Source organism: Mastigoproctus giganteus, chromosome 2 (assembly GCF_048544385.1).
Source record: "Mastigoproctus giganteus isolate SK-2022 chromosome 2, ASM4854438v1, whole genome shotgun sequence".
In the NCBI taxonomy this organism is placed as follows: Eukaryota; Metazoa; Arthropoda; class Arachnida; order Uropygi; family Thelyphonidae; genus Mastigoproctus; species Mastigoproctus giganteus.
The window spans coordinates 130,163,666-130,191,531 of record NC_143576.1 but is presented as its reverse complement, the minus strand read 5'-3'; the positions used below and the strand labels follow the sequence as shown (position 1 = coordinate 130,191,531).

The 27,866-nt window shown below is 35.6% G+C and overlaps 1 protein-coding gene across 2 annotated transcripts in view; it reads right to left on the bottom strand.

The window, feature by feature from the left end:
* Positions 1-27,866, bottom strand: part of Sec16 (endoplasmic reticulum export factor secretory 16) — a 592,575-nt gene that overhangs the window by 195,367 nt on the left and 369,342 nt on the right. For both annotated transcript variants that reach the window (XM_090389538.1, XM_090389539.1), the window contains exon 27: positions 4,799-4,965. In XM_090389538.1, the coding sequence (XP_090245664.1) occupies positions 4,799-4,965 (167 nt within the window). The remainder of the gene's footprint in view (positions 1-4,798; positions 4,966-27,866) is intronic.

Sequence of the window (27,866 nt, the reverse complement as noted above, 5' to 3'; positions counted from 1 at the left end):
ATCATAGTATCCAATCAAATTAGTCAGACAAGACTTCCCCTTAACAAACCCATGCTGTGTTTGAGCTATAACTAGTATATTCTAGACTAGTATATACAATGGCCTTTCCTGAAATTAAAACCTATGCCATTACCTTTAACGTTGGGACTTTACTCATCACCATTGTCCTCTTAGCACTTCATGATTTACTCCTAGCTAAAGGTTGTTTAATGTGAATTATACAATACTATCAGCTTCATAGGTAACAATGAGGTCCAGAATTAAACCAGCAAAGCAGGCCTATGCACTCTTCGTAGGAAAATCATAAACAGGTAGTACACCCTAGGTCATTTATCTACATCTAACATAGGAGAAATAAAACAGGATGGGAGAAAAAGGGTTTAGGCAATCAGACTCTAGATGCTTAATAAGCCTAGGAAGTATTAACTCGTTATCAAAAATTAGACCCATGAAAAGAATACTATTCACAACTGGAAAAAGATGAAAGATGGCAAAGTGTAGCACAGATTCAGAATGCATGTTATACTTGTTACTGAATTGCACGGCTGTAGATGTTTGCTTGGATGATTTATATCCATTTTGTATTATCTATAATTCGATTATTTATTGAGATCTCTAACTGCCATTGATATTCTTGGAATGGTGGGAGATTGTTATTATTATTAGCACATGGTGCAAGGAAGCCTGAGGCTTATGCTGCACCATCCAAAAAAAAAAAAATTCTGAATTACCCAGAGAGAGAGGGAGAACAATGAATCAGAAATAAATAGAAGGGAATCACCAACAAAGAGAAGAATGATGATATCCAGCTCAGGATGCTGGGTGTGCCAAGCCCACACCAAATGTGAGCCCCCCCTGGGGTAAAGATATTGAGATTATCAGCATAAAGTACAAATCCATGGTGATGAGAATCTTTTAGCATATGATTTATGCAAAAAAAGCAGAGAACCCCACTGTGTGCGAGAGAGAGAGAGAGAGAGAGAGAGAGAGAGAGAGAGAGAGAGAGAGAGAGAGAGAGAGAGAGAGAGAGAGAGAGAGAGAGAGAGAGAATGCCAATAACAAAATTGGATATTTGCTGAAATATGGGAAATGATCTATCATATCAAAAATGGAAATCCTTAAGATGCTGGAGTACATACACTGTTAAAGGCTTTTCTGTATGCCAAAGAAAAACCATATTTCATTTTTGACATTATTCAGCTATAACCATGAGATCGAAAAATTATCGAATTTTTTTATGTCACGGTTAGAGCGGAATAAAATGTTGCCTCAGTTCACTGCTTTAGTTTCATATAATCAGTCATTCCAAAAGATTAAAACTGTAGGTGAAAAATCGAAACTGAACTTCTTAGCCACCTGTCCTTCAACCTTACAACCAATCACTTAGAATGATTGAATTGCTGGAATCCATAACTGCCTCGAATAACAGTGCTGTCAGCCTTGATGGGAATACTGCATAACATTCCAGCATAACTATCCTCAATGCTTGCCTTTTCAAGTGAGTCACCTTCATTGAGGATGGTGATAGACAGTAGAGCAACACATCTCCTGGGGGAACCTACAATTTCTGCAGAGCACCTATTGCCATTCCAGTTCACAAGTGAACAGAATAATAGAGGGAAATTTACCATTCAGTTGCTTTATTTATTATTATTATTATTATATACATATATATTTTTTTCAGATTACTCTGGTATTAGCATTTTTATTTATTGAGGAAAAGTCATTTATTTCATCTTTTCTCCTGATGTATTGAATGTTTGCTCTAAATTAGATTGAGGAACAAGTTCTATGCTTTTTTTCCCCTTTCTTGAAGTTTGCAATCTTCGTTCCATGATGGAGAAGGCAAAGTTCTCTGATCAGTAAATATTAACTCATCATTTTCTGCCTTAGTGATATTCACAGATGAAGCACAGTTCACACGAGACAGAATCCAAAAATTTCCCAATCAGCATGTATGGGCTGAGGAAAACCCACATGCGATTCTTCCGTCACATCACCAACATATGTAAACAATAAAAATATTTTATATCAACATAGTTCCGGAAATGCTTGGCTACAAATATGCATATTCTTAAGCGACTATGGTTCAAATCTGTGTGACTCTTAATTATGGTGGTGTTCTTTTGTTCTCTCTATCTTGTGAACTCCCCTGACCTTATGTGTCATCTCAGAGTATGAACAGAATTTTCACTGTTATTAAGCAGATTTCTCTTTATAATAACAGTGAAAATTCTGTTCATACTTTCTACTTTCCTTTAAACCTCTTATTTCAGGCACTCGGTATACTTCTCTTTTCCATCTTTTCAGACTCTATACTTATGTTACAAACTACACATTTTTAAACTTTTGCTTCCTTTACTGCTGCCCTGCACGTTTTGGAGCATTTGACATATGATCCTTTCCATAAAATTTCCCTATTTTTCTCTCAACTGCTTAATTTGCTTCTAGACAATAAAATATTACTACTATATATATATAATATATATATATATCAAATGTAATTTAAAGTCAAATTAAAAGTTGATGGAAAAATAAAAATAAAATGAAAAAAATAATAATAATAAAAAAATAAAATGAAATAGGACAAAAAAAAAATAAAAAATGAATAAACAGGGTATGACAAATGCACCAAATGCAGAAAAGAGCTGAATTGCAAAGCCAATTTGGAGGTGAAGGAACTGTAAAGTAAAAATATTAATACCAAACAATTAAACAAAAAAAAGTAAAATTAAATAAAATAAAAGGTGGTAGAGCTGTCATCAGATATGGATGGGCCAATTTAGTTATAAGTCAAATACAGGGATGGAAAAAATGCAAAATCTGATGTCAGCAGAAGTAAATATTGATATACGGCCAAGTAATTCATCAGGGGACTACGCCCTGACCATGTATCAATATTTTCTTCTGCTTTCAGATTTTGCATTTTTGCCATCCCTGTATTCGACTTATAACTAAATTTGCCCACCCATATGTGATGACAGCTCTACCACCTTTTATTTTATTTTACTTTTTTTTTAAATTTATTTATTCTGTCTAATTATTTGGTATTAATATTTTTACTTTACAGTTCTTTCACCTCCAAATTGGCTTTGTAATTCAACCCATAATTTTCTTAATTCATCATAACTTTTTAGGATATTTACATTCTTTACCTTTTTCAAATCTACATCTCTTCTTTTTTCTACTATCCTTACCCTTCTAGTCCTTGGCACTTTGGGTAATTTTCACCTCCATCTATGCAAACTTTAATTTATCTATTCTTACATGCTTATATATATTAGTGAATTCAGATCTAAAAGTAATTGTTTTCACTTCAACATAATGTTTTTTGATATTTGGTAATCACAACAAGTGAAATCCAATGTGTATTTCATACTCCGTAATGTATATATTAACGCATTATATTAATAGCAACTGAATCTTGGACATAGAATTTGAATACTATGATTTTGTAATGCTCTTTACTGCTTCCTGGATTTTAATAACTGAAATATAACATGTATTTTGCATTTCTGCTGTGGTTAATAAGCAAGCAATAATAATTCACAATGTATATACATTGTAATTATTATAACTCACAGAAAAATAATGAGCTTGTCAAAGAGAAACTTGTATGAACAACCACATTCAGTTTCTACACATCTTCCACATTGCACATTTATTCCTCCAGTCAGTGCATGGCAGTGAATCATTGAATCACACCCTAATGCTTTAACTGCAATATATATAGTATAGGATATCTTAAAGGGAAAAAAAAAAAAAAAAAATTCAGATTTCTATTTGTCCAATTTTAATTAAATTGAGTTGGCTTGGTGAATCTGAGTGAAATATAAAATTACATGAAAATCCATTCAGGTTAGCTATAATATATGGATAGCACAAGTGACAGCCATGGCAAAGACAACAGGAGCTTAAAAAAAAAAAAAACAGCAGCAACATACCAAACGCACAAGAAGGAGGCCTAATTTTAGGAAGGATGCTGATCTATTGGAATGTGTGCAGAAAAGAGAAACAAAAGGGAGCTCTTAACAGGAAAAGCTTCAGCTCGACAAACTGTGGTGTCTGAATACTAGGCACCTACAAGTAGACCTGATTGAGGCATCACAGCCTTGAATGAAATGAGTACACCAAATGCTAATGCTATCCTTCTCTTGCTCAAACTACACACACAAGGAGACAAATTCAAACTGAGGAAGGATGGTTGCAAAGACAGACGTGCATAAATTTGTCTTTGGACAACTTTGACTGGGCATTGTGAAACTGAGTGGTTTGAAAAATTCAAGGCAAAATTACACAAATTACTTTGAGGGGATATACAGGTAATATGGGAAATGTGTGTGTGTGTGTGTGTGTGTGTGCGCGCGCGCATATTTTGAATGATGCTGTATGAGCTTGCTTTCTTTCATCATTTACCACTACTAATAACCTGACATAATTTAGATTATCTTTAATAGTGTGTAAGAAAATTGCCATTATTTTAGCTCTTTATTTATATCATAAAATGATGTAAATTGGGAGCGGGGGGGGGGGGGGTTCTATAGTTTAATTTATGGTCAGAAGTTCACTGACCTTGCTCACAAAAATTTCTTCTGGGTATAAACAAATTGGTATTCTGGAAATACTTGAAAAATACATTTATTTATTCTGAAAATAATTTTAAAAAGCTATCCCTTATTGTCCACTACCATTAATGTTTCTACTTGCTTACACAGAATACAAAATTTTAGCAGGGTACCAGATTATTTAATGTTATGAAACTAATTTTAGAATATAATAAAAGATGCCTGACACTTACTTGCTGTAGGCTAACTCCATAATCAATACTACTGCTTGGTGAGATTGGTTCCTCTGATTTAGTCACACCTTGTCTTCCATATTCTGCATTTTGATTTTCAGGTGTAAATTCATAGTGGCTAGAATTCATAAGATACTGATTGCCAAATACATGAGCCTGATTTGTTTCTAAACAATGAAAGAAATAAAGGTCTGCTTGAAAGGAAGTAACAATTCAATTATACTAAACTCACTTTAGAAAACAAAGCATTAATATCATAATGCCTACTAGCAATTCATAATTATTTATGCATGACCATCTTCCATTCTTAATAGTAAACTGAATTTCCAATAAAATCATACTAATATTTAAAATCTAATCTAAAACTCAGTTATCTTTTATAATTGCAGCCTGGATTAGACAAATTATGAAAGTGTCTGACAGGCTTATTGGTAAAATATCTATTGCACATTAATCTCCAGTTTTGACTTAATGGCTGTTGCTCAGTCTACTTTCCTTAATATACACAGTCAAGTGACAGGGAGTTGTTTACACAGAGTTAGTTATTAACTTGGCACTGGCTGTGTCCAAAATCATAGCAAAAGTGGTAATGTGGCACCTGACATGTGCCCAACTTTATTTTTTATTTCTGGAAAAAGTTTCTTCATTACTTTAAGTTCTTAATTTCTTGAATTTTTCTTTAACTACACTAATTCTTCTTCTTTTACTAATGGATTTCAATATTCAAGTGAATTTTTATTCTTTAATGAAATATCTGAAAATTTAAAAATGCCATGCTTTTTTATACACATTATTTTCAATGAAACAAAATGAAAAACTTATAAAATCATTAAATATGAACATGAAACTATTAGTTATTTCATTTTTTAGTTTAGAAAACCATTAAGTGCATGGAAATTCAAACTTAGGACACCATTTTTTTTTTTTTTTTTTGTTTTTTTATGACAAAAATAAACAGATAAATAATAAGTAAGATAAAAAAAACTATTTTGCACAATAATTAAATTGTAAAATATGCCTGTTTTGTGGACCTAAAGGTCCACAAAACAGGCATATTTTACAATTTAATTATTTTTATCTCTCTGGTTTTTATCTCTCTGTATCCATGGTTTTTATCTCTCTGTATGCAGAGAGATAAAAACCATGCATCCTTAGGAACTAATTCAGCCACTGTATGATAAAAGCCGCCAAATAATTGTCCTCCCATGGAGATAGAGTTCCATCCCAGGTCATTTCCAGAAAAAATGGTGATATCTATTGAATTTGTGGCTACACAGTTAACTGACAATCAAGGTTACCCCCCGCCCCCTGCAAGAAACTCTGGTTTTCAAACCACTAAGTGGTACACTGTTCAAACAATACATGCATGAATACATTTCCGGATGACAACTCCGTGATGCCTCAGGACCTTAGCTACTTCAGTGCTGAATCTGAATAGCTGCGCTGCATCCCTCTTATGGTAGTAATTTGATACAAAAACAGAAAATTCTACAAATACCCTATGGAGATAATTTATGGGTAAATGTGGACAAAGATATTACAAATTCAGTTGTTATAATTAATAATTAACAGTAGTTATTAAAAAGATTGATAGATAGATAATTTTATAATTGTTTTAATACATTAAAGTTTGCATACTCAAAAAAGATAATAAGTTTGATGAACACACACATTTTCATACCATTGTCCATCAAAATCAAAATTAAGTTATTAATTCTATTTCTCCAAAGTGTTTGCTATTATAAAATTTTGTTGCAAAGGTTGCAAACATTAGAAATAACTGGTTCCTGATAAATTAAGTGGGAATTTCACATCTTCACAACATACTTTTCATAGTGAAGAGCAAGATTGTTTTAGTAACACTGAAATAATATCGAGACTATCTAGATGAGCAATGTTTTTGAGAGCTATTAAGTGGAACTTTCTTTATTGCTTAAAAATTATTGTTCTTTATAACTTTTGATTTAAAATTAGTAATGTAGTAATTTGTGATTCTCTGATTAAGTTGTAGCATTTGTTCCTTACTTTGCCTTTGTATCTGTTTAAAAAAAACCACAGTCAACTTCTGCCACCATTCTCCTGTGGTGATAAGAATCTTAGAATTCTGTCGCCAATGTTATAGAATTGATATAAGCAATACTTGGTGGTTTCTACATAATTCTGTAGCAGTGTAATCAGTATCTGAAGAGGCCTATAAACTATAATTAATAGCAATACAAATGTGTTTTTAATAACTTAACTTTATTACATAGTATATAATGTAAGATTAATATTCATAGAGCTTTTGTATCGGTGATTTCGTGAGAATATAGTATCACATAACTAGCACTATAGTGCACAATAATGAAAATATATGGTTTTAACTGTGATAAAGAAGTAGTTCATAGGTCCTAATCATATAGGTTGGCATATATTTTCTTGTTTTAGCTAAGAAACTTTATTCTAATAAGGATACAACTAATTTAAAATGCTATGAATGTAATTATATAAAGTAATACCTATAATGTAAACATGATAGGATAATATGTATTATTGAATTCAGGTATTTATGAGTTTAGTATATTATTCTCAAGATAAATTGCATTTAACTGGAAATAATGCCTCAGACTAGAGCAGCAAAGCAACAGGGCAAAGTAGTGGAAGTGCTATGGCTCAGGGAAGAACTGAAGGGGCAGTTCTCTTATGAATCATGGCCTAATGAAATTAGGCCATGATTTATTGCCTAATTTTGGTCACCATTAATTGCTTGCAGATTGATCTGGTATGGGACATGGAGCCAAGGGGAATGTCATTGTGTGTGTTCGGCGCACAGAGTATAAGGAAATTAGTTCTAAATGTTCTAATGGACATTTATGAGAGTTTGAAGGAAAGGGTGAATGCCGTCAAGGGAATTAAAATGGGGGGGGGGGGAAATCACACTCTCAGCAGCCCAACTCAATGCTACAGCCCTGACTTGTGCATCAGGCAAAACAGGAGAAATCCCCAAGGCAGAAGTTATTGTTGGTGACTATCAGGGAAATGTAAATTACGTTGTACAAAAAGGATTGATGAAATAGGACCAGGGTATGTCTGTCAGGGGCAAAAGTGGACGATGTTGTAGAGAAGATATCACCTTTTAAGGGTGCAAAAGAATATACTGTTGTACACTGGGCACTAATGATATTAAGAGCGGGAGATCTCATAACTTACTTAAGTACAGGGCAATGTTGGGAAAAAAGTCACAAGTTAGAATTTAAATTTGAAAGTGCTGGCAATCCTATGCGGGCGTGATAGCAGTGAATATATGTTGAGAATATATATATATATGAGTGAATATATATGTTAGCCTTGTCAATCAATTTGGCAGTGGCAAGACTGTGCAAGACTTATGGGGGAGAATTCTTCTCAGCATGGTCTGAACTTGTTAATAGAAGAGACTACTTCTACAAGGAGAGGATACACTTAAATAGAAGGATGTGCAAGAATATTCACTGATGTTATCACAGAAGTGTTAAGTGGGCCAGAAAACTGGGAGGGGAGATACCCAGAAATATACATTAACTACAGCTGCAGACAGAACCATTCCTTTAGTCATAGCATTAATGACATACTACATTAATGGAAGGTTGTTTTGTGACCACATCACAGTATCCAATCAGAATTGGTCAGACAAGACTTCCCCTTAACAAATCAATACTGTGCTTGAACTATAACTGCAGTCTTCTCTAAATTATCCTGCAGTATTTCTTTAAACAGTGACCCATTATTTTCCCCAGAATAGAAAAATTAACAACAAGTCTGTAATTACTTATGTCACCCTATGGTCCCCCTTTGCGAATTAGGGATACTTTTGCATATCTCCAGTCCGTGGGAACCTCCCATGAATTCAAGGATGCTCTCATAATTATGGCTAATAGTTTGCTTATTTTGCTGTGTCCTTTAATATAACTAGATAAATCCCAACCACCCCAGGTGCATTTCTCATGTTTATCTTCAACAATTTCTGCTCCACTTGCTCTCATTTATTACAAAATCATTTAGCTCACTGCCAAGGTTTAATACACCTCTGGCATTCCCCTTCCTGAATAACTCACGTGTAAATGTAGATGCAAAATATTCATTCAGTTTGTCAGCTTCCTGAGCAGGATCATCAACAGTCCACCCATCAATATCAAATGGACCAATCTAAGTCACCCCCTTCCTTCCTTCTAGAGTTTACATAAGTAAAGAAGTCTTTGCTATTCCTCTCTGCATCATTTTTTGCCAAAGGTTTCTCGTGATCTACCTTTACTTGCCTAACCCCCTTTGTGACTTAATTACAGACTAGCTTATATCTACATAGGTTTCTGTGTTGCCTGATAATTAGCATTAGAATTAGCAGAGGCACATGATGCAAGAAAGCAAGCTTATACAGCAACAGCAGAAAAAAAAAAAAATTCTCATTTCACTGATCCATTCATTTCAAATATTTGTATAGTTCTGCCTTGAATTTATTTAAGCTATCAACTTCCACAACAACAGATGAAAGTTATTCCAGCCATCAACTAACCACTGTCTAAAGGCAAACTTCCATACATCTAATCTACAACTGTCTTTCCTCAGTTTGAATCTATGCCCCCTCAGGTTTGTAATCTGAGCAAGAGAAAGAATCTGCTCAGCATTAAGCCTGCTCAATTCATTCAAGGCCTTATATACCTCAATCAGATCGCCTCACAGATGCCTAGTCTCCAGAAGCTGCAATTTGCAGAACTTAAGCCTTTCTTCATAAGAGCACCCCTTTGATCCCTTCACCAGTCTTGTTGCCCTTCTCTGTACTTGTTCTAGCAATTCTACATCCTTCTTAAAATGAGGCTTCCAGACCTGTACATAGTACTCGAAGGTGTAGTCTGACCATTATACGAGGGGATAATCACCTCCTTATCACTGCTTGCAAAATTCCTGTATATCTTTGAAAAGACCCCATGACATACTCTGGCAACCAGTCTGCACTGCTGAGAAAACTTCATATCTGACTGCACAATTACCCGAAGGTCTCTTTCATTCTCCACTACTCTGAGTGTAACACTGTATAGTTGGCACATTTCTCTGGGGTTACTGCTACCTATACGCAGTATTTTGCATTTGTCAATGTCAAACTTCAGTTGCCACTTCTCAGCTCATCTACCCAACTTTTCCAGATCCTGTTGCAGCAGCATACTGTTATTACTGTTATTAAAAACCCTGCCAACCTTTGTATCATCTGCAAACTTTGACATTAAGCTTCATATATCTTCATCAATATCATTGATAAATATACAAAACAACAATGGGCCCAACACCGAACCCTGAGGGACACCACTAATAACATTAGTCCACGAAGAGCAGTACCCATTGACCACCACTCTCTGTCTTCTCCCACTCAACCATCCTTTTATCCACTGTAGTAACTTGCCCTTAATGTCATACTGCTCCAATTTGTACAGCAGTCTTTCATGTGCAACAGTATCAAATGCTTTCCTGAAATCCAAGTATGTGATATCAAAATAATTTTTTGCTTCCAGTAAGGTCAGACAAGCCTTCCCCCTAACAAACCCATGCCATATCTGAATTATTGCTGCAGACTTGTCTAAATGATCCCGCAATGCTTCTTTAACCAGTGACTCCATTATTTTCTGTGGAACAGAAGTCAAACTAACAGGTATATATTTACTTGTGTAATTAATTTATATGCATCCAATGCAATTTTCTTCTCTGCCACATGTTGCATTAGTTCATCTGACATCCATTTAAGCCTAAACTGTGAACAGTATTTTTTAGTTAGTATGAAAAGCCTAGTAGCTTCCAAGATTAATTCTTGGATTGCTTTCCATTTATAATTTGTTGTTGGTAACATCAGGCTTCAATAGTGGCTTCAAAAATAGAGTTATGGGCTAAATGGTAGAAGAGAAAAGCTATTAAACAGGGGAAGGAGGAATTGGGTTATAAAGTATATCTACTTCAAGAAGAAAGTATACAAAATTTATATGAAAAAAGGATTAAAGACGAAATAAGTAAAACATTGGAGAAAGAACAAATAGAAGGAGAATGGAATAATACACAAAATATAATTCAAAAGATAGCAAAAGAGACACTATGACAATTCAGGAAAAATTATAAGAGAGGGGTAAAGATATGGAATGAAGAAATAGCTAAAGCAGTACAAGATAAACAAGATAAATATCTTAAATATATACAAAACAGGACAAGTGAGAATGAAGAAATATATAAACAGGAACACAATAAAACTAAAAGATATAATAAGGAAGGCTAAAGCAGAGTCATGGGATAGATTTATAAGCACAATAGAACATGATGTTCAAGGAAGACAAAATTTGGCATATAAAATGATGAAACACTTGAATAGCACAGAGAAAGACACTTCAAGCATAAATATAATAAAGGAAGAACAATGGAAAAAACATTATGAAGAATTGTGGAAAGACCACATATCAAACAGAAGAGATACAGTTAGACCCAGTTAGTGACATAGATCCGATAACAAAGAAAGAATTGGAAAAGGCATTGAAAGCTACAAAAAATAGGAAAGCAGTAGGAATGGATGGTATAAATGCAGAACTGATCAAGTATGGAGGAAGTTTTTTAAAAGACAGGATACTAATTAAATAATATTATTCATTTCGCTTGTTGATATTTATGTGTTTCTTTTTTTGTTTCTTAATATTAAATAATATTATTTATTTAATAAAATGTCAACACAATTGTAACGCCTGTTACACTGGTAGTACCACAACCAAATTCGGTTCAACCCAATCATTCAATACCAGAGCATACTATCACTACAATAGCTTCAGAACTGGACAATCTAGCACTGAACTTACTTTACATGCCCACTCCAACAACCATACTCTCTTAGTTGACTCAGCTATTACCATATTAAAATTTAAAAACAGTTACAAAATTTTACAATTCGAAGCCGCTATTATAAATGGTTTTGTCACCACTCCGATCTAAATATTATAAATACGAAACTCCCCTTCAATCTTTCTCCGGTTCGGAATCTCACCAATCTGAGATTCCCGCAAGTAACAAAGTGCATCACGGGATTACAAAATTCTTCTTAAATACAGTATGCGTTCCCTTTTCATTTAACTTGCCAACTGAAGACGTTTTTAAACGAAAGTCCTTCGTTACGACTTTTGGCTTATCCACTATTTAGAGATTCCCAATTTAACTCAATTTAATGACAACCAAGGGCGGAGTTAGTGTACTTCTTACTTCCCTGCACATATTTTAATTACCCACCCCTTATTTTAAGAACCAATCACCTTAAAGCTAGTCACCTCTTGCCATTCAAACCATAACAATTGCAGACCGATCAAGGTGAGTACTGAAAAATTAAGCCCTTGCTATTTTTTGAATTTAGTCCAATAAAACAGTACTATAAGACATACTATAATTTCTAATGTACAGGTATATATTTAAATACAAAGAATAGAATTAATACACTGTTATTTGCAGATGATCAAGTAATTATTTAAGATAGTGAAGATAATTTACAAAGAGCAGTATTTAGATTAAACCAAATAACAGAAGAATATAAAGTTAAAATATCAACGATAAAAATTAGAACAATGGCTTTTAAAGGGAAAAATACAGTGAGAACAAAAATAGTTATAGACAATAAAATATTAGAACAAGTAAAACATTTTAAATATCTAGGATGTGACATAACATATGATGTCGAAGAAGATATGAACCAGAAATGTGGAACAATAAAAATAACTCTGGCTAAGAAAACAAGGAAAGAAACAACTGAAATTTTACAAAGTAATGGCAATACCAACACTTCTTTATGGTTCTGAAACATGGATACCGAAACAAAGAGACATAAATAGAATACAAGCTGGCTACAAAAATGAATTTTTAATATATGTTAAAGGATGTACAAAATTAGATAAAATACCAAACATAAATATTAGAAAGGAATTAAAGATTTACTTAATTAATGGAAAAATTATAGAATATAGACAAAGATGGAAAGAATATGTAGAAAGAATGGAAGGTAATAGATTCCCTAAATTAGCTTATACATATAGAGCAAAAGGAAAAATAGACAGAGGAAAACCAAAGAAAAGATGGGCAGACCTCCTCGAGATCAGAACAGGTGGATCGCCTAATCCATGAAAGAAGATAAGATAAGAAAAGAAAAGAAACATTATCAGTTCGTCCCACTGTATAGAATTTAAAAAACTGTGAGACCACTGTAGTCACCCGTACAGAAGCAAAAACTCTTCCTTTACCCCTAATGGTAGTTACATCTTTAAGTAAATCCCACATCAGTACACTGTGATCACTGCCACCTAGTGGTTCCTTTATCTACAGATTCTCAATGCATGAATAATCACTGCTGATAATCAGATCGAGAGTATTACTCCCTCTAGTTGCCTCTTGAAACATGCTGCTGTAGAAAATAATCAGCCAAATAAATTCACAAGTCTTGCTGGCATGTAACTGACCAATCCACAAGTTGCATTCAATATCTGGGAAGTTAAAACCCAAATTATAATGGGGGTTTTTACCTTCCCAGACAATCTGATTTACAGTCCAACTACTTCTCTGTATAGTTTTTCATTGTACTCATCAGAGTCATTAGGCCTATAGCACACTCCTACTCTCACTTTTGCTTTCCCAGTGCTTTTGTCACTCCTCATCTTGCCTATGTGATCTCATGCTCGTTTAAATTCCAGCAGCTTATTGCTGCCATGAGCCTGCCAGATTTGCAACCATTGTTTGTTGTATTCATTTTTTACGACTGATTTGTAGTCTGTATATGGTACTTGGTAGTTAAGAGAGAATGCAGTGATTGGATGTATAGTGGCTTGATTCCTTTCACCTCAAAGGTGGTACTTGTGCATATGTCCATTCTGATATTCCCTGTCAGAGACTTGGCAATTTGGAATCTCCTCTCTTTGATCTTCTCTGGCTTAAAATCTCTCTACCTAATTGTGTCAAATTCATCTGTTGTCCCTACCGTTCTCCCAACACCAACTAATCACTTGGAGCTCTTTGAATTCCTCTCTTTGCAACTTGACTTTCTCCAGTCCAACTTTCCTAACAGTGAGGTAATTTTCCTTGGTGATTTTAATGTTCACAACTCCAGCTGGCTTCTGTTTTCTAGTCACACTGACCCATCTGGTCAAGATGCTGAGGCTTTTGAAATAACTAATGACCTTGCACAGATTGTTCATTTACCTACCAGAATCCTGGACAATCATAACCATACAACCAACACGCTTGATCTTTTTCTCAAACAACTCTTCTAAGTACCCTGTCGAAGTGAGTGGTCCTTTGGGCATCTCAGATCGCAACTCTGTGATTGTCTCTTCCCCAATGGAGCCTTTATCTCATGGCTATTCCCAACCTCGTGCTGCTTGGCATTACAAGAATGCAAAATGGGATGACGTGCGAGATTTCTTTTCTTCTTTTCCTTGGTCTGATTACTGTTTCAAAACTTCTGATGTCAACGTATGCTCAGATCGTGTCAGTGAAATTATTCTTGCAGGAATGGAATCCTTTATCCCACACTCCACTTTAAAATCTCGTCCTTTATCTAAACCTTGGTTTTCCAATAAATGTGCTAAGGCTGTGCACAAGAGAAGAATGTTGCATAACATAATTGTCTTGTTTCCAATTCTTCAGTTTTGTTTTTTGCCTACACCAAAGCTCGCAACAATTGTAAAGCAGTTATTAATCAGTCCAAACTAGATTTTGAACAGGCTAAGAGTAGAAAACTTGCTTCTTGCTCTAATGGTAGCCAAGCATTCTGGTCTCTTGCCAAAGCTATTGGTTACAACTTTTGCCCATCTCTGCTCCCACCTCTGTCAAACCAGGTGGTTCTGTTGTCACTTCAGCCAAGGATAAAGCTGACCTGCTAGCATCCAATTTTTTTTCCAACTCATGTATTAATGATCTTGGTAAAAACACCTCCCACCATGCTAAATTCAATGCCTCCTGTGGTCTTCCGTCAAAAGGTTGTCAGAATGATTTCGCCGAAACTTGATGCTCAGAAACCTCCAGGTCCTGATGGTATTTTATTTCTCCACTTGTTCTCAAAACCTGTGCTCCTGAACTTACTCCTGTTCTTTGCCACATTTTTTCACTTTCTTATTCCAAAGGTGTTTTTCCTTCTGCTTGGAAATTTGCTCATATCCAGGCAGTTCCTAAAAAGGGTGACAAATCTCTCCCATCCAATTATCGTCCCATAGCAATTACTTCTAATCTTTCTAAGTAATGGAGAAATCAATTAACCTTGTTTGTTTGTTTGTTATTTGGTTTTTAGAAGCATTAGCAATTAAGGCCATATTGCTTCGGGTACATCCGGCGGTCATTTCCTAACCTTTCCGCATCCTCCGTATTTGGTGGGCACGGGCTCGAACCCCGGTCTAATCAAGAAGCACGTGCTACGCACTGCTGCTCCTACCCACCTGGCTACGGAGGCGCCACAATTAATCTTGTTACTTACCTTCAACTCTTAAACTACCTAGAAACTGTCTGTCTGATCAATGATCCCCAGTATGGATTCCATCTGTGTCGATCCACTGGTGATACTCTGTCTTATGTTACCCATTTATGGACAAATTCAATGGAAAAGTTCAGTGAAACACAAGCAGTTCCTCTTGACATCTCAAACGCTTTCAATTGTATTTGGCATAAAGGTCTTTTTAACAAGCTTCCATCTTATGGATTGCCAACTGTTTTTTGTAATTCGTCATCCAGTTTTCTTTCTCATCGCTCACTGAGGGTGATGGTAGATGACTCTCTGTCTTCTGACTTCTCCACTAATGCTGGTGTCCCCCCAAGGTTCAGTTCTTTCCCCTACTCTTTTCCTCTTGTATATTAATGACCTTCTTCCATTGAATGGAAATCCTATCCATAGTTTTGCCAATGATAGCACTTTTCATTCCACTTTCCAGTTTGAGAAACCTTGCCCTGCTCAATCAGCTTCAACTTCTCGAATATCTGCTACCAATTCCTTTGATGCTGATCTCTCTCCAGTGGCAAAGACAACTTAGTCGATTTCAGTCCTTCTAAAACTCAGTCTTGTTAATATCTCGCAAAAAGGATTCTTCTGCTCCTATGCTTATCTTTAGTGACACTCCGATTTCTAGGCAAAATGATATATCTCTTTTGGGGATTACCCTGACTTCTAATCTCTCTTGGCACAAGCACATCACAAATATTGCTTCCTCTGCATCTAAAAAATTTGGTTTTCTCTTTTGCTCTCGGCATTACTTTTCTTCCAAACAGCTATTCACTCTGTATAATTGCAAATCTGCCCTACCATGGAATATTGTTCCCACATCTGGAGCGGTGCCCCCAAAACCTCTCCCAGGCTTCTAGATTCCATTCAGAAGAGAACAGTTAGGTTAATTAATGACTCCTCTCTAACAGAGTCTCTCCACTCGCTGTCTCATAGATGTACTGTTTTTGCTGAATGCCTTTTCTACAAATACTTGGGCACTGTTCTGAACTGGGTTCTATAATTCCTGCTCTCTCTTTCAAAACAGTCAGAACATGTGCTACCACTAGCCAACATCCATTTACAGTTCAATTTCAAATTCACACAACCAACTTTTCATCTTCCTCCTTTATTCATTCAATTGGCGTTTTCGGGAACAACCTTCCTTCTTACATATTTCCTGAAAATTAGTCTACAGAAGTTCAAGTATAATGTCAACAAATGAGGTAGTAGATGACTTTCATCAACCGGTGAAATACCACCACTTTGCTTATTGGAGGCTTGAAGTGGTGAAACCCATGTTTAGTCTCTAGAGCAAAGTTTCCGGCATCCCTCTCCCCCCATACTTCTCCTTCAACCCATGCACGGTACTAAGTACTATAGGTTTTGATACCTTTCGTGTTTGGGGTTTTCATAAAAAAAAAAAAAATCTTCTTTCATCTTCTCAATCTCTAACCCAAGCACGGTATGAAGGACTTTAGGTTCTAATGCTGTGTATTTGGGGTTTTCATAAAAAAAAAAAAAAAATTCTGCATTCTTCTGGAAGTTGATCAGAAAATGTAACATCTGGAAAACTGCTGATGTTACTACATGATTCTCTGATTTTGATCCATCTGTATATATACTGGTGTGTGGTTGGAATATTGGGTTCTATGTACTGTATGTATTTGTTGAAAGTTGGTGTCTGACAAAGAGTTTTTATTCCAGTTTTGTGTGGAGAATTCACAGGCCGTGGAGTGGTTTCTCAATGATGGTATTATGTGTCTTTCTAGATTTGCAACATTTCTACAGAGATCATGTGTTATCAGTAGTTTTTGTAGTTTGATGCCTAGAGGTTGGTTTGCACTTTTGAAGTTCCTATATATATTTTCCCATTTTGGTGAAAATAGGTATGTCCAAGTCAGATGTTCTCCTATGGGTCTTATCTGGTATGCATACAGTAGTGTCAACTGTTGTCTCCTGAGGAACAATGGTGGTTCATTAGTTTCTGTATAGAGACTGTATATAGGGGATGTGCAGAAAGCTCCTGTTGCTATTCATAGTGCACTAAGGTTAATTGGATCTAACCATTTGAGGGTGCCCTTTTTCGCCAATGCATATTCCGGCATAATCTACTTTTTACCTTACTAGTGCTTTGTAAAGGTTGAGTAGAGTATAACAGTCTGCTCCCCAAGATGCTGTGTTAATGAAACGCCACTGAATCATTTCAAATGTATGAAATGCCACTGAGTTATTTCATATATTTTATTCGTAACTGTTTTATTTGTTCTACAAAGGTCAACTTGTTGTCTAGAATGAGACCAATAAATTTTACCCTTCGCTTAACTGGTATCTGTGACCTTGTAGTGTCAATTCAGGGTCCGGGTGTAAATTTTGTTTTCTACAGAAATGTACACACTGTTTTTTGTCCTGAAATTCTAAACCCATTTTTGTGGGCCCAATTACTGATATTAATTGTACCTTGTATTTGCCTTTCTATTGTTCCAATATTTTGTGCTTGATAAGAAATACTGAAGTCATCTACATATAGTGCATGTGACACTGTGGATGGCAGTTGTTTTGTAATGATATTTATTTTTATGACTCAAAGTATGGCACTCAGGACAGACTCTTGAGGAATTCCTTTTTCTTGTTTACAAGATTTTGAGATGGTGTTCTGTACTCTAACTTGAAATTTTCTATTTTTCATGAAATTTTGGATGAAGAGAGGTAAATGTCCTTTGAGATCTAAATCGTGGATGCCTTGTAGTATACTGTATCTCCATGCTGTGTCATAAGCTTTTTCTATATCAAAAAATATGGCAACAATATGTTTTGAGCTTATAAATGCATCTCTTTTGTCTGTTTCTATTCGTACAAGGTGATCTAAGGTGGCTCTATTATGTCTAAACCCGCATTGCATACTGTTGAACCAGTTAGTTGTTTCTAAATACCAGAATAATCTTTTGTTGATTCTCTTCTCCAAAACTTTGCTTAAGCAGCTAATGAGGGCTATCGGTTGATAGCTGTTTGGGTTGTTCTGATCTTTACTGGGTTTTTGGAAAGCTAATACTATTGCATGATGATATGCTTCAGAATATTGGTTTTCTATGAAAATGCGATTGTACAGTTTAAGGTTTTCGACTTTTTTGCTTTAGATGTTTAAGTATATCATAGTGTATATTGTCTGGCCCAACTGCACTTGGTTTTACTTGTGATAATGCTTCATGCAATTCAGGTAATGTGAATGGCTGATTATAGGGTTCCATCCTTTTTGGAGTAAAAATTAATTCTGGGTTTTTTTTTTTTTTTTTTGCAGTTCTCTGCTTGTAAGTCAAAAATTCTGTAGTGTAAGATTGTTTTTATGATACTTTGGAAAAAGTTTCTCCTAATATATCAGCTATCTCTAATGCAGTAATGTTTTCTCCAACCCAGCATAATACTAAGGATAGTCTATTTTTGTATTTCCCATTGATATTTCATAATTTATTTCACATTATCTGTATGTTTGCTGTTTTACTTATTGAGAAAGTAAACCGGACCAGGAAATTTTTCTGGCTTCTTTCTGGGCTAGCTAGTGCTTTGCTTGTTTATATTTTAGGAGGTTATCCCATGTAGGATATCTCCGGAACTTATTCTACGCTTTGTTTTGTTGTCTTCATGCAGTCTTTGTTCCACCAAGATTTTGGATGTGCAGTAGAAAACAAGTTGATGTTGTAGGTATTGTTTGTTCAGCTGCTTGTATTAAGGTATCTGTGATGTGCTTCATTGCCCGATTTTTTTTGAATGATCTATGGATTAAATATTGTCAGTTCTCTAAGTTTTTCCCAGTTTCCTTTTTCTGTTTTCCATCGGGATGGTCTGCTGGGATGGCAGAAAGGATTTCTGGTCAGTGTGGTGATTACTGGGTAATTATCACTGTTGTATGAGTTTTCTATTACTTGCCACTTTAATTCTGGTAGAAGTGGTGAAGGTATGCATATAGTTAGATCTGCTGAGGTTGTGCATATAGTTAGATCTGCTGAGGTTGTACAACTAAGAAAGTGAAAATAAGTACAGTCAGTCCTCGTATAGTACGATAGTTGGGTTCCTAGAAACCCTCGTGCAATGCAAAATCATACAATATAAACAATAGGCCCTATGGGAAAAATAGGGTTAGGTGCTGACCACCCAAGATTGAACACACATTTGTAACCAAAACATTACCAAACACAATAAATAATCATAATAAAATACGTAAGTATTTTATTATGACTATTACGTAATAAAATATTGCTTTTGCTTCTATCGTAAGTAAACTTGTTTTTTTTTGTTTGATTTTCTATCCAAACAGATGACAGCCATTCCATCTCTTCCAATTCTTGGTCTTAATCTAATGGATTTTAATTACACTTTGAGTTGTTCCTGCTATGAAAGTTGTTTTTATTTTCTCTGCATTCTTTGTAATTCTTGGCGTTGCCCATTTAGGCCTGTGGCACATGCAATATCACATGGTCTTTCATTTCGCTCAAAGCATTTCACAATTTCATATTTTTTCTCTATCGACAGAGGCGGACTGGCCATAAGCCTTACTGGGGTAACCCCGGTGGGCCGGAGGCCGGTGTGATTTTGGCCATAAATGCTAGTATGAGGCCGCTACAAATTTTCCCGTGTAAGAATTTTTGACCCAGTCTGCCTCTGTTTATCAATATTGCTTTTCTTTTTCTATCTGAATCTGCAGTGTCTTCACCAGGTGGCTTCCTTTTCACACCTTTTAAGCATTTTACTCATTTTTAGGGAATAAAGCACAATTACAAAATGAGGAGGCACGCTTGATACATATAAACAAAGCTGCGCACGTGTAGCAACTGAATAAACAACACCATAAAGGCAGAGACACATTATGAACACCTCACTAGCTCACATTTTACTAAAGCACATTTCTGGGGGTTATTACCATAAAACAATAAAAACAATTTCCAGTTACATTCCTGCTAGTGGAATCTGTTATAAACCGGTAGTAAACTTAATCTAATTGCATTTGCGATAATATGGACAGCTGGAATTGTGTTGGTTTTTACGTTATTATGGTGAAACGTGTTTCCCCTTCACTGATATAAAAAACAAATATATTTTCAGAATCTTCTCTTCATTCCTATCGTGTTACGTTCAGTTTGGGTGATTCCGCGTTCGACTGCCATTTCTTGTAAACACAAAGGCGAATCGTGCATAAGCGAATTCGGTTCGTGTTATATAAGATATCGTTCCCCTATTTATAAATCGTGTATGATCGAATTCATGTAGTGTAAACACGTGTTATACGAGGACTGACTGTATGTTTACCATTACTGAGTAGAGAAAGGTTATGGTAGTCTATTTTTTATTATTATCTGTCCTGATCTGTTGATATTTCCCCATAGATGGCTATATCTATGACAGGAGTTAGAAGATTAGTTGGTCTATTTCTTCAAATGGTATATCTAGTCGTGGTGGAAGGTACACCGAACAGATAGTTACCCTAAATCTTAGTGCTATTCTTACAGCTATCGCTTCTAGATTACTGTTTAAAGGAATGTTTGGTTGGGATGCAGTTATAGACCAAGATCCTTCTCTTATAATTTTTTATTGAAAGAGTGTTTTGTTGTCTAAGGTTGAAGACAAAAGCATATTGGCATATGGTGCATTATTAAATACAGAACATAGTCATAACTGGCATGTAGTCTTCACCAGGATGCTTCCTTTTCACACCTTTTAAGTATTTTACTCATTTTTAGGGAATAAAGCACAATTATAAAATGATTCCAAGATTAGATGAACTAATCCATTATTTGGTTTTTCTAGGGCTTTTTGGGCCACTTCTGAAGTGTAGTATTCTTATGTTTGGTCTTTTCTTTTTTTCAGATAGAAAGGCTGATCCTGTCCATTTCTTCTTCTTGAAGATTTCTAGTACCGGTTCTTCAGATGTGTTTATTTTTCTATGTTCATCTGTTCGGTTGCTTTGATGTTTGTAGGTTTATGTCAATCTTTGTTATGGTGCTGGTTTATGGATATCTGTTCTGTGAGAATAGCGATTGGAGTATTCAGTGTTTTCTCCTCTTTTTGTGGTTTCAATCCAGTAAATGGTAGTATGGAAATTTCAGTTTGGACTTCTACTGATTTATATTTGATAACTTCTTGGGCATATGTTGGCTTGTTTGTAGACCATGGTTGTATTATTCTCTTTGCTTCTTGGTACCCTGGGTTGTGTTCTGTTTTGCATTTCTGAATTAGTTTCTCTTGCTTCCATTTTTAGCATCTTTTTGAGTAAGCTGGGTGTTCCCCCCTTTTCAATTTGTATATTTCAAGATACTGTCTTTGGTAGAGCAAACAGTAGTCCCATGTTCCTTAGAACCACATTTTGCACAGATAGATGTGTTTCTGCTTGCCACTTGCCAATGTCCAAACTTCTGGCATTTGAAACATTGCAATGGGTTTGGTATGTACTGTCGTACTTAGCAGTTCAGGTATCCTGCTTTGGCTACTGTTCGGGATTTTTTGTTTCATTAGTATATCTTCAGATCTAAGGCACTGAACTGACTTGGGAGTTCCTACTTAAAATGTTTTTTTTTTTTGACAAAGAGTTCTATGTCCTACTGTTTGCTCTTGTGGCATGTATGGCAAGGTATGTCGGTATTTTTGGTGGGTCCATATCTGTCTTCTGTCTGTCTTTTCTGTATTATCTTCGCCATTACTAGGTAGGGCTTTCTCTTGAAGCCCTGTAGTAGTTATTTTACTACTCATGTTTTCTCTTTTGACCCCCCTGGAGTGTACTTTTCTCTCCCAGGTTTCCAGCCCTGCCATGTGGAGGTAAAAGCAGTGACACTTAGTGACCAAGCGGCTACTGTGTTAGTTAGATTAGTAAAAGTGAGAATAAAAGAAAAGAGAATGGTGAGTTTACTTTCTGTGCCTTCACTTACTAACTGTAAGGTAAAGAGCTGTTTTATTAAAATAAGAGGGGGTTAAGGATGAAAATTAAATAAGCTGGTATATTTGTAAGAAAGCTCAATAAATCACTGGGAACCACTTAGTCACTAATAAATCGCTGGCACCTGGGGTCTGAGGCAAATGCTGAACTAGCCAAAACCGATCTGGATATCAGTGCTGCCTTTGAGTCTATCAACATCCAAAGGCTACTCCACCTCCTTGAGCATTATTTTAATATCAATGGTGACATAATAAAATCCCTATTAACAAAAAGAGTAGTACATCTGCAACTGGACCAAAAAAAAAGTATCTAGACATATAATAGCAGGGGTCCCTCAAGGTGGTGTGCTGTCAGGATAACTTTTTACTGCTATGTTGCTACCATTCCTTAAAGGAAAAGCCAAACTTCATAAGCTATGCTGATGATATCAAGCTACTGACAACAATTCAGGCACATGATGATTCACAATTTATAACCCAGCCAATTAACCACAAGTTCGGCCAGATATGAGAGTACGCTGCCACTTATGGAATAAAAATAAATCCACTACAGTAGTCTTCTCCCTGAGACAATGCCAACTCTGAAGCAACTATTTGCACAGGAATTCTGGCTGCTAAGATGGACTGCATATAAGCATCAGGTGCCAGCTAGTCGTAGAACCACTATCTTGCAACTGCAATCAGCATTATCAGATTGCCAACAAGAATAAGAGACATCAGGCTATGAGCTCCTGTTAAATTTCTTGCTGGTACATCTGATATTCCCCAGGTGTGACTTCTGCCACTAAAGGATCCCCATCTGTGGCCTAAGGGCTGTCCCTGTGTCACAATAAACACCAACTGCACATCAGAGATAAGTTTATCCCAACTCAGTGGCTTAGCATGGTCCAACAAATGAATTGGGATTCAGTTAGATTCTCCAAAGAGTCAAGGTATCAAAAAAGATCCCCGATGAATTCAGCCATGAAGTACATCCATGAATTCTCAATCCTCAAGACACCACTACCACTGCACTGGTGCCCTTCTGATGACAGTAATTTGCCACCTCACTGGTGAAGAAACTACAGGGCTTCAGTGAATGTTATATGCATTGTATAAAATACAATTTAATCATATAATATAATATGTAAACAGAAATACAATTATTAAGTATCCTCTTACTACTACTCAACGTTATATTATGTGCTTGTTATACGAAGTTTAATTATTTGTGTTAACCTCTGACAATGACTATTTAGGCTGTGATGGATATTACTGCAATATTTCCTTCTCCACAGTTTTTGTAAAGATAGAAACATGCAATAAAGGATTTTAATAATAACAGTGTCTTCTTTCAACATTTTTAGATCATGAATTGTATTTGAAAATGAGTCAGTACCACTCACTAGCAATGCTTGTTGTACTTTACAATTGGTAACTCTGAAAAGCAATCATATGGCTTTTCTCACTACTTCTTAGCTCTTTAAACAGAATTGTCAAAGGTTGCCACTGTTCTACCAGACTAATGATGCATTTAATCAAAGATTTGTGTGCACATATGCTTCAAAATCTGTTTTACTCCGGTAGAAATCTGTCATTCCGTTAAGCATTTTTTCCTGCAGAGCAGCAAATTTTCAACAAATATTCATCCATTTTTTAGATGAAGGCATGCATATCCTTTTTCATCACACAAATTAACATGACAACAAGAACAGCCTATTGCTACCAAGTGCTCAAACTTCTCTTTTACTACCCTTGCTACTCCAATTTTAAGGCTTTCCAGGCACATTATCAATCATAAGTCTGAGTCAGTTTTTTTGAAGGAATCCCATGCTTTCAGAAGATATCCAATGTTGTACCATAGAGTCACTTTGAAATGCTGGCACTAAGAACAAGCTGCTTTGAATTTGGTGTGTGTGTGTCTTTAAATTACAAAGGGAACCACAACATGACATAGCTTGGAATCACTTTGACTATTGCCATCTATAACAATTAAAAATAGCTCCTTTTTCAAAGCTGTTGCTTCCTCTTCTATCCCTATCCATGAAATTTTACTAACAATGCCTCGGTTTTTTTTCCTTCCACAACTGTCGTGTTGCTACTTCACTATCGGGGAAACATAGTTCTGAACAACATTTACTGTATTCAAAGATCATACTTCTAGCATGAAAACATATCTGGCAGGTAGGATTTATTATTTCCAAATCCTTATACTTTTGGCAATACAGCGTATATGTATAAGCTATTATATGTGCATGTGTAATACTGTATTTTTGTGCATTTAATGGTTTTATGAATTTTAAAATGGAAGAGACTAACAGTTATGTTTCTGCCTGTACCTGTTTGAATTATGGCTGATGTGCCTGTTTGAATCATGTGTGATGGTTTGAGAGAAAACTCCGTTATTGAGAGTTGTGCATAGCTGTGTATCTCTTTTTTTTTTTTTCCCTGACTTAGTATTAGTATTAGTAATGGCCGCATGGTGCAAGAAAGCCTATGGCTTATGCTGCACCAGCCAAAAAAAAAAAAATGATAAAAAAATAAATAAATAAATAACTAAATAATAATAATTAATAAAAAAAAAAGAAAAAAAAAAGGAAATTAAACCTATCATCCTATGCGCTTCCCTTACCCGAAAGTACTATCCAGATGACCTTTGAATTTCCCCAAACTGTCGGCCTCTACCACCCATGAAGGCAACTTATTCCAGTAATTTATAACTCGCTGGCTAAAATAAAACTTCCTGCAGTCCAATCTAAACATTTCCCCCCGTAACTTGAATTTATGTCCCCTAGTTCTAGCATCATTTATAATCTTGAAAATTTTGTCCTCATTCATTTTACTGATGCCTCTCAGAGCCTTAAATACCTCAATCAAATCTCCTCTAAGGTATCTAGTTTCCAAACTCTGCAACCCACATATTCGAAGTCTTTCTTCATAAGGACGCCCTTTTGCCGATCTCACCAGGCAAGTTACCCTTCTTTGCACCCTTTCGAGAAGCTCGATGTCTTTCTTTAGGTGCGGTCTCCATACTTGAACACAGTATTCCAAGTGTGGTCTAACATAAGCCTTATATAATGGGATTATCACGTCCCTATCTCTACTTGCAAAAGTTCGATAGATCATCGATAGGACACCATGGGCCTTCCTTGCAACCTGTTTACAATGCTCTGAGAATTTCATGTCTGACCACATCGTAACACACAAGTCCCTTTCCTCCAGTACTGGGTTTAGTTGAACTGCACCAATTGAATAAGTTTTTTTGGGATTACTGTTTCCCAGGTGTAATACCTTAAATTTTGTTGGATTAAAGCATAGCTGCCATTTTTCTGACCATTCCTGAAGTCTATCTAGGTCTCTCTGAAGAAGCTCAGCTCGACAGTGATCATTAACTACTCTACCAATTTTAACATCATCTGCAAATTTAGACATCACGCCCTCTATCCCTTCATCAATGTCGTTTATGAAAATTAAAAACAACAGTGATCCTAATCTGATCCTTGGGGAACCCCACTTCTTACATCAACCCAATCTGAGGAATAGCCATTTATCACAACCCTCTGCCTCCTGCCCTGAAGCCATCCTTCTATCCATCTAAGGATTTTCCCAGTGATTCCAACCTGTTCCAGCTTATAAAGCAACCGCTCATGTGGGACTGAGTCAAAAGCTTTGCTGAAATCTAAATAAACAATGTTGAAATTATTCCCTAAATCCAGCTCGTGAGTGACCCTTTCGAAATAGCGAACCAGATTTGTTAAACATGATTTTCCCTTTACAAAACCATGCTGAGTATCCTTGAGAATTTCAATTCAATCCAAATGATCCTGAATTCCACCCTTGATCATTGCCTCCATGATTTTCCCTACTACTGAAGTCAGACTGACAGGTCGATAATTTCCAACTTCACTTTTAGAGCCACCCTTATGTATGGGAGATACATTTGCACTTTTCCAATCCAAGGGAATCTCCCCAGAGTCTAGTGATGCTCGCATAATTAGCCTCAATGGTTCAATGCACTCGCTTGCTGCCTCCCTTAAGATTATAGGGTATATTCCATCAACTCCAGGAGCCTTACTGGTCTGTAGGCTCAAAAGTTTTTCCATTAAATAATCTTGCGAAATTTCAATATCATTAATTACATATTTTTTAACTTCGCTCCCACAATTTCCCATTGCCACAAAAGGCTTTTCATTTGTAAATATCGATGCAAAATAACTGTTGAGTTCATCTGCAACGGCAGCTGGTGTATTTATTACTATCCCCTTTCCCTTACGTAAAGGTCCGATCTGGTTTGTCCTGCTCTTCTTGGCATTTATATATGTGAAGAATTCTTTATCCCCCCTCTTTGCTCTGTTTGCTAGTGATATCTCATAAACTGTCTTTGCCTGTCGAACCTTTTCTGTGGCTCTATTACAGATCACCTTGTAGCTGTTATAGACTTCAGTACTTTTTATTGCTAAGAGGCCATAGCAGAAACTTGTCCATTTGCTAGTTCATAATAGAATTTCATTATGAAGATAAAACTTTAATGTATAGCTAATCGAGATACAGAATACTGAGTTTTTTAAATAAGTTCAAATTAAAAGTTTATTACAAAAATCACTGAGGTATGTCATCAAAGTCTCAGTACATAAATAGTTCCTACATATCTTACATGACATGCATGTGTAACATAAATTGTAGAAGATTGCCAAATTTCTACAGGTTTATAAATTTGAAAAAGAGACTAATAATAATTATTTTTTACAGCATTATTTTTTGTTAAAATAACAAATGTAAAAAAATTAAATATTTTTGAATTTTTAAATTCAAACATTTTAAATTGTACTTAATAAATATTGTGATTCATTAGCAAAAGATTGATACACTCCACAGAGAACTCAAAGAGAAAAAAAAAAATCCCCCCCCCCTCTAAATTTCCGCAAATGAAAATATACATGTTGTCAGACAGGACATCACTACATTCTTTACAACTGCAGGTGACACCACTAACGATTCAAACCAGAGACTAGAGTAGCTTTTTTAATCGAGACTTTTGGATTCAAGATTTCGAAAAAAAATTCACAGTTACTAAATTGCTTATTAGGAATATTATACTTAACGCAGCAATTGTGGCAGGCAACCTTACAGGTGACCCTTGAAAATAAGTGTTCCTGCATTAAATATTAATCAATGATTAAAAATCTGAAATTTTTTCTTGCTTTCTAAATAGAGTAAGACTTTTCATTTAATTATTCTGTTTAATTAAATATTTATTATTGTTTTTGCTGAGTAAAGAGAATTATACGAAGCCCAATATTCTTTCCAAATGGCCGCTACACTGCAAGAAGAAAAATAAGTAGTTTCAAAGTCGATATGAATTTTGAAATAAATCTTAAAACAGAAGTAACTATGAGGACCGGTACGAAAGTAATGCCTCCTAATCTTTTGCTTTCAAATAAGGTGCCATAGATCATTTCTCGTGTCACTGAGTGGTCACTAGGGGTCTCTAGTTTCAACAGACTGAGTAGCGCAGCGTTTGGTCTCGTGAGTACAGCACACGGATAGTTCAAAATGGTGGATGTTACAGATATATGTATCAAGTAAAGAGTGGTATTGAATTTCTTACCAAGGAAGAAGTGATGCCTATCAAAATCCATATGCATCTCAAAAATATTTATGGTGACAAAATACTGTAGATTTGAGTACAGT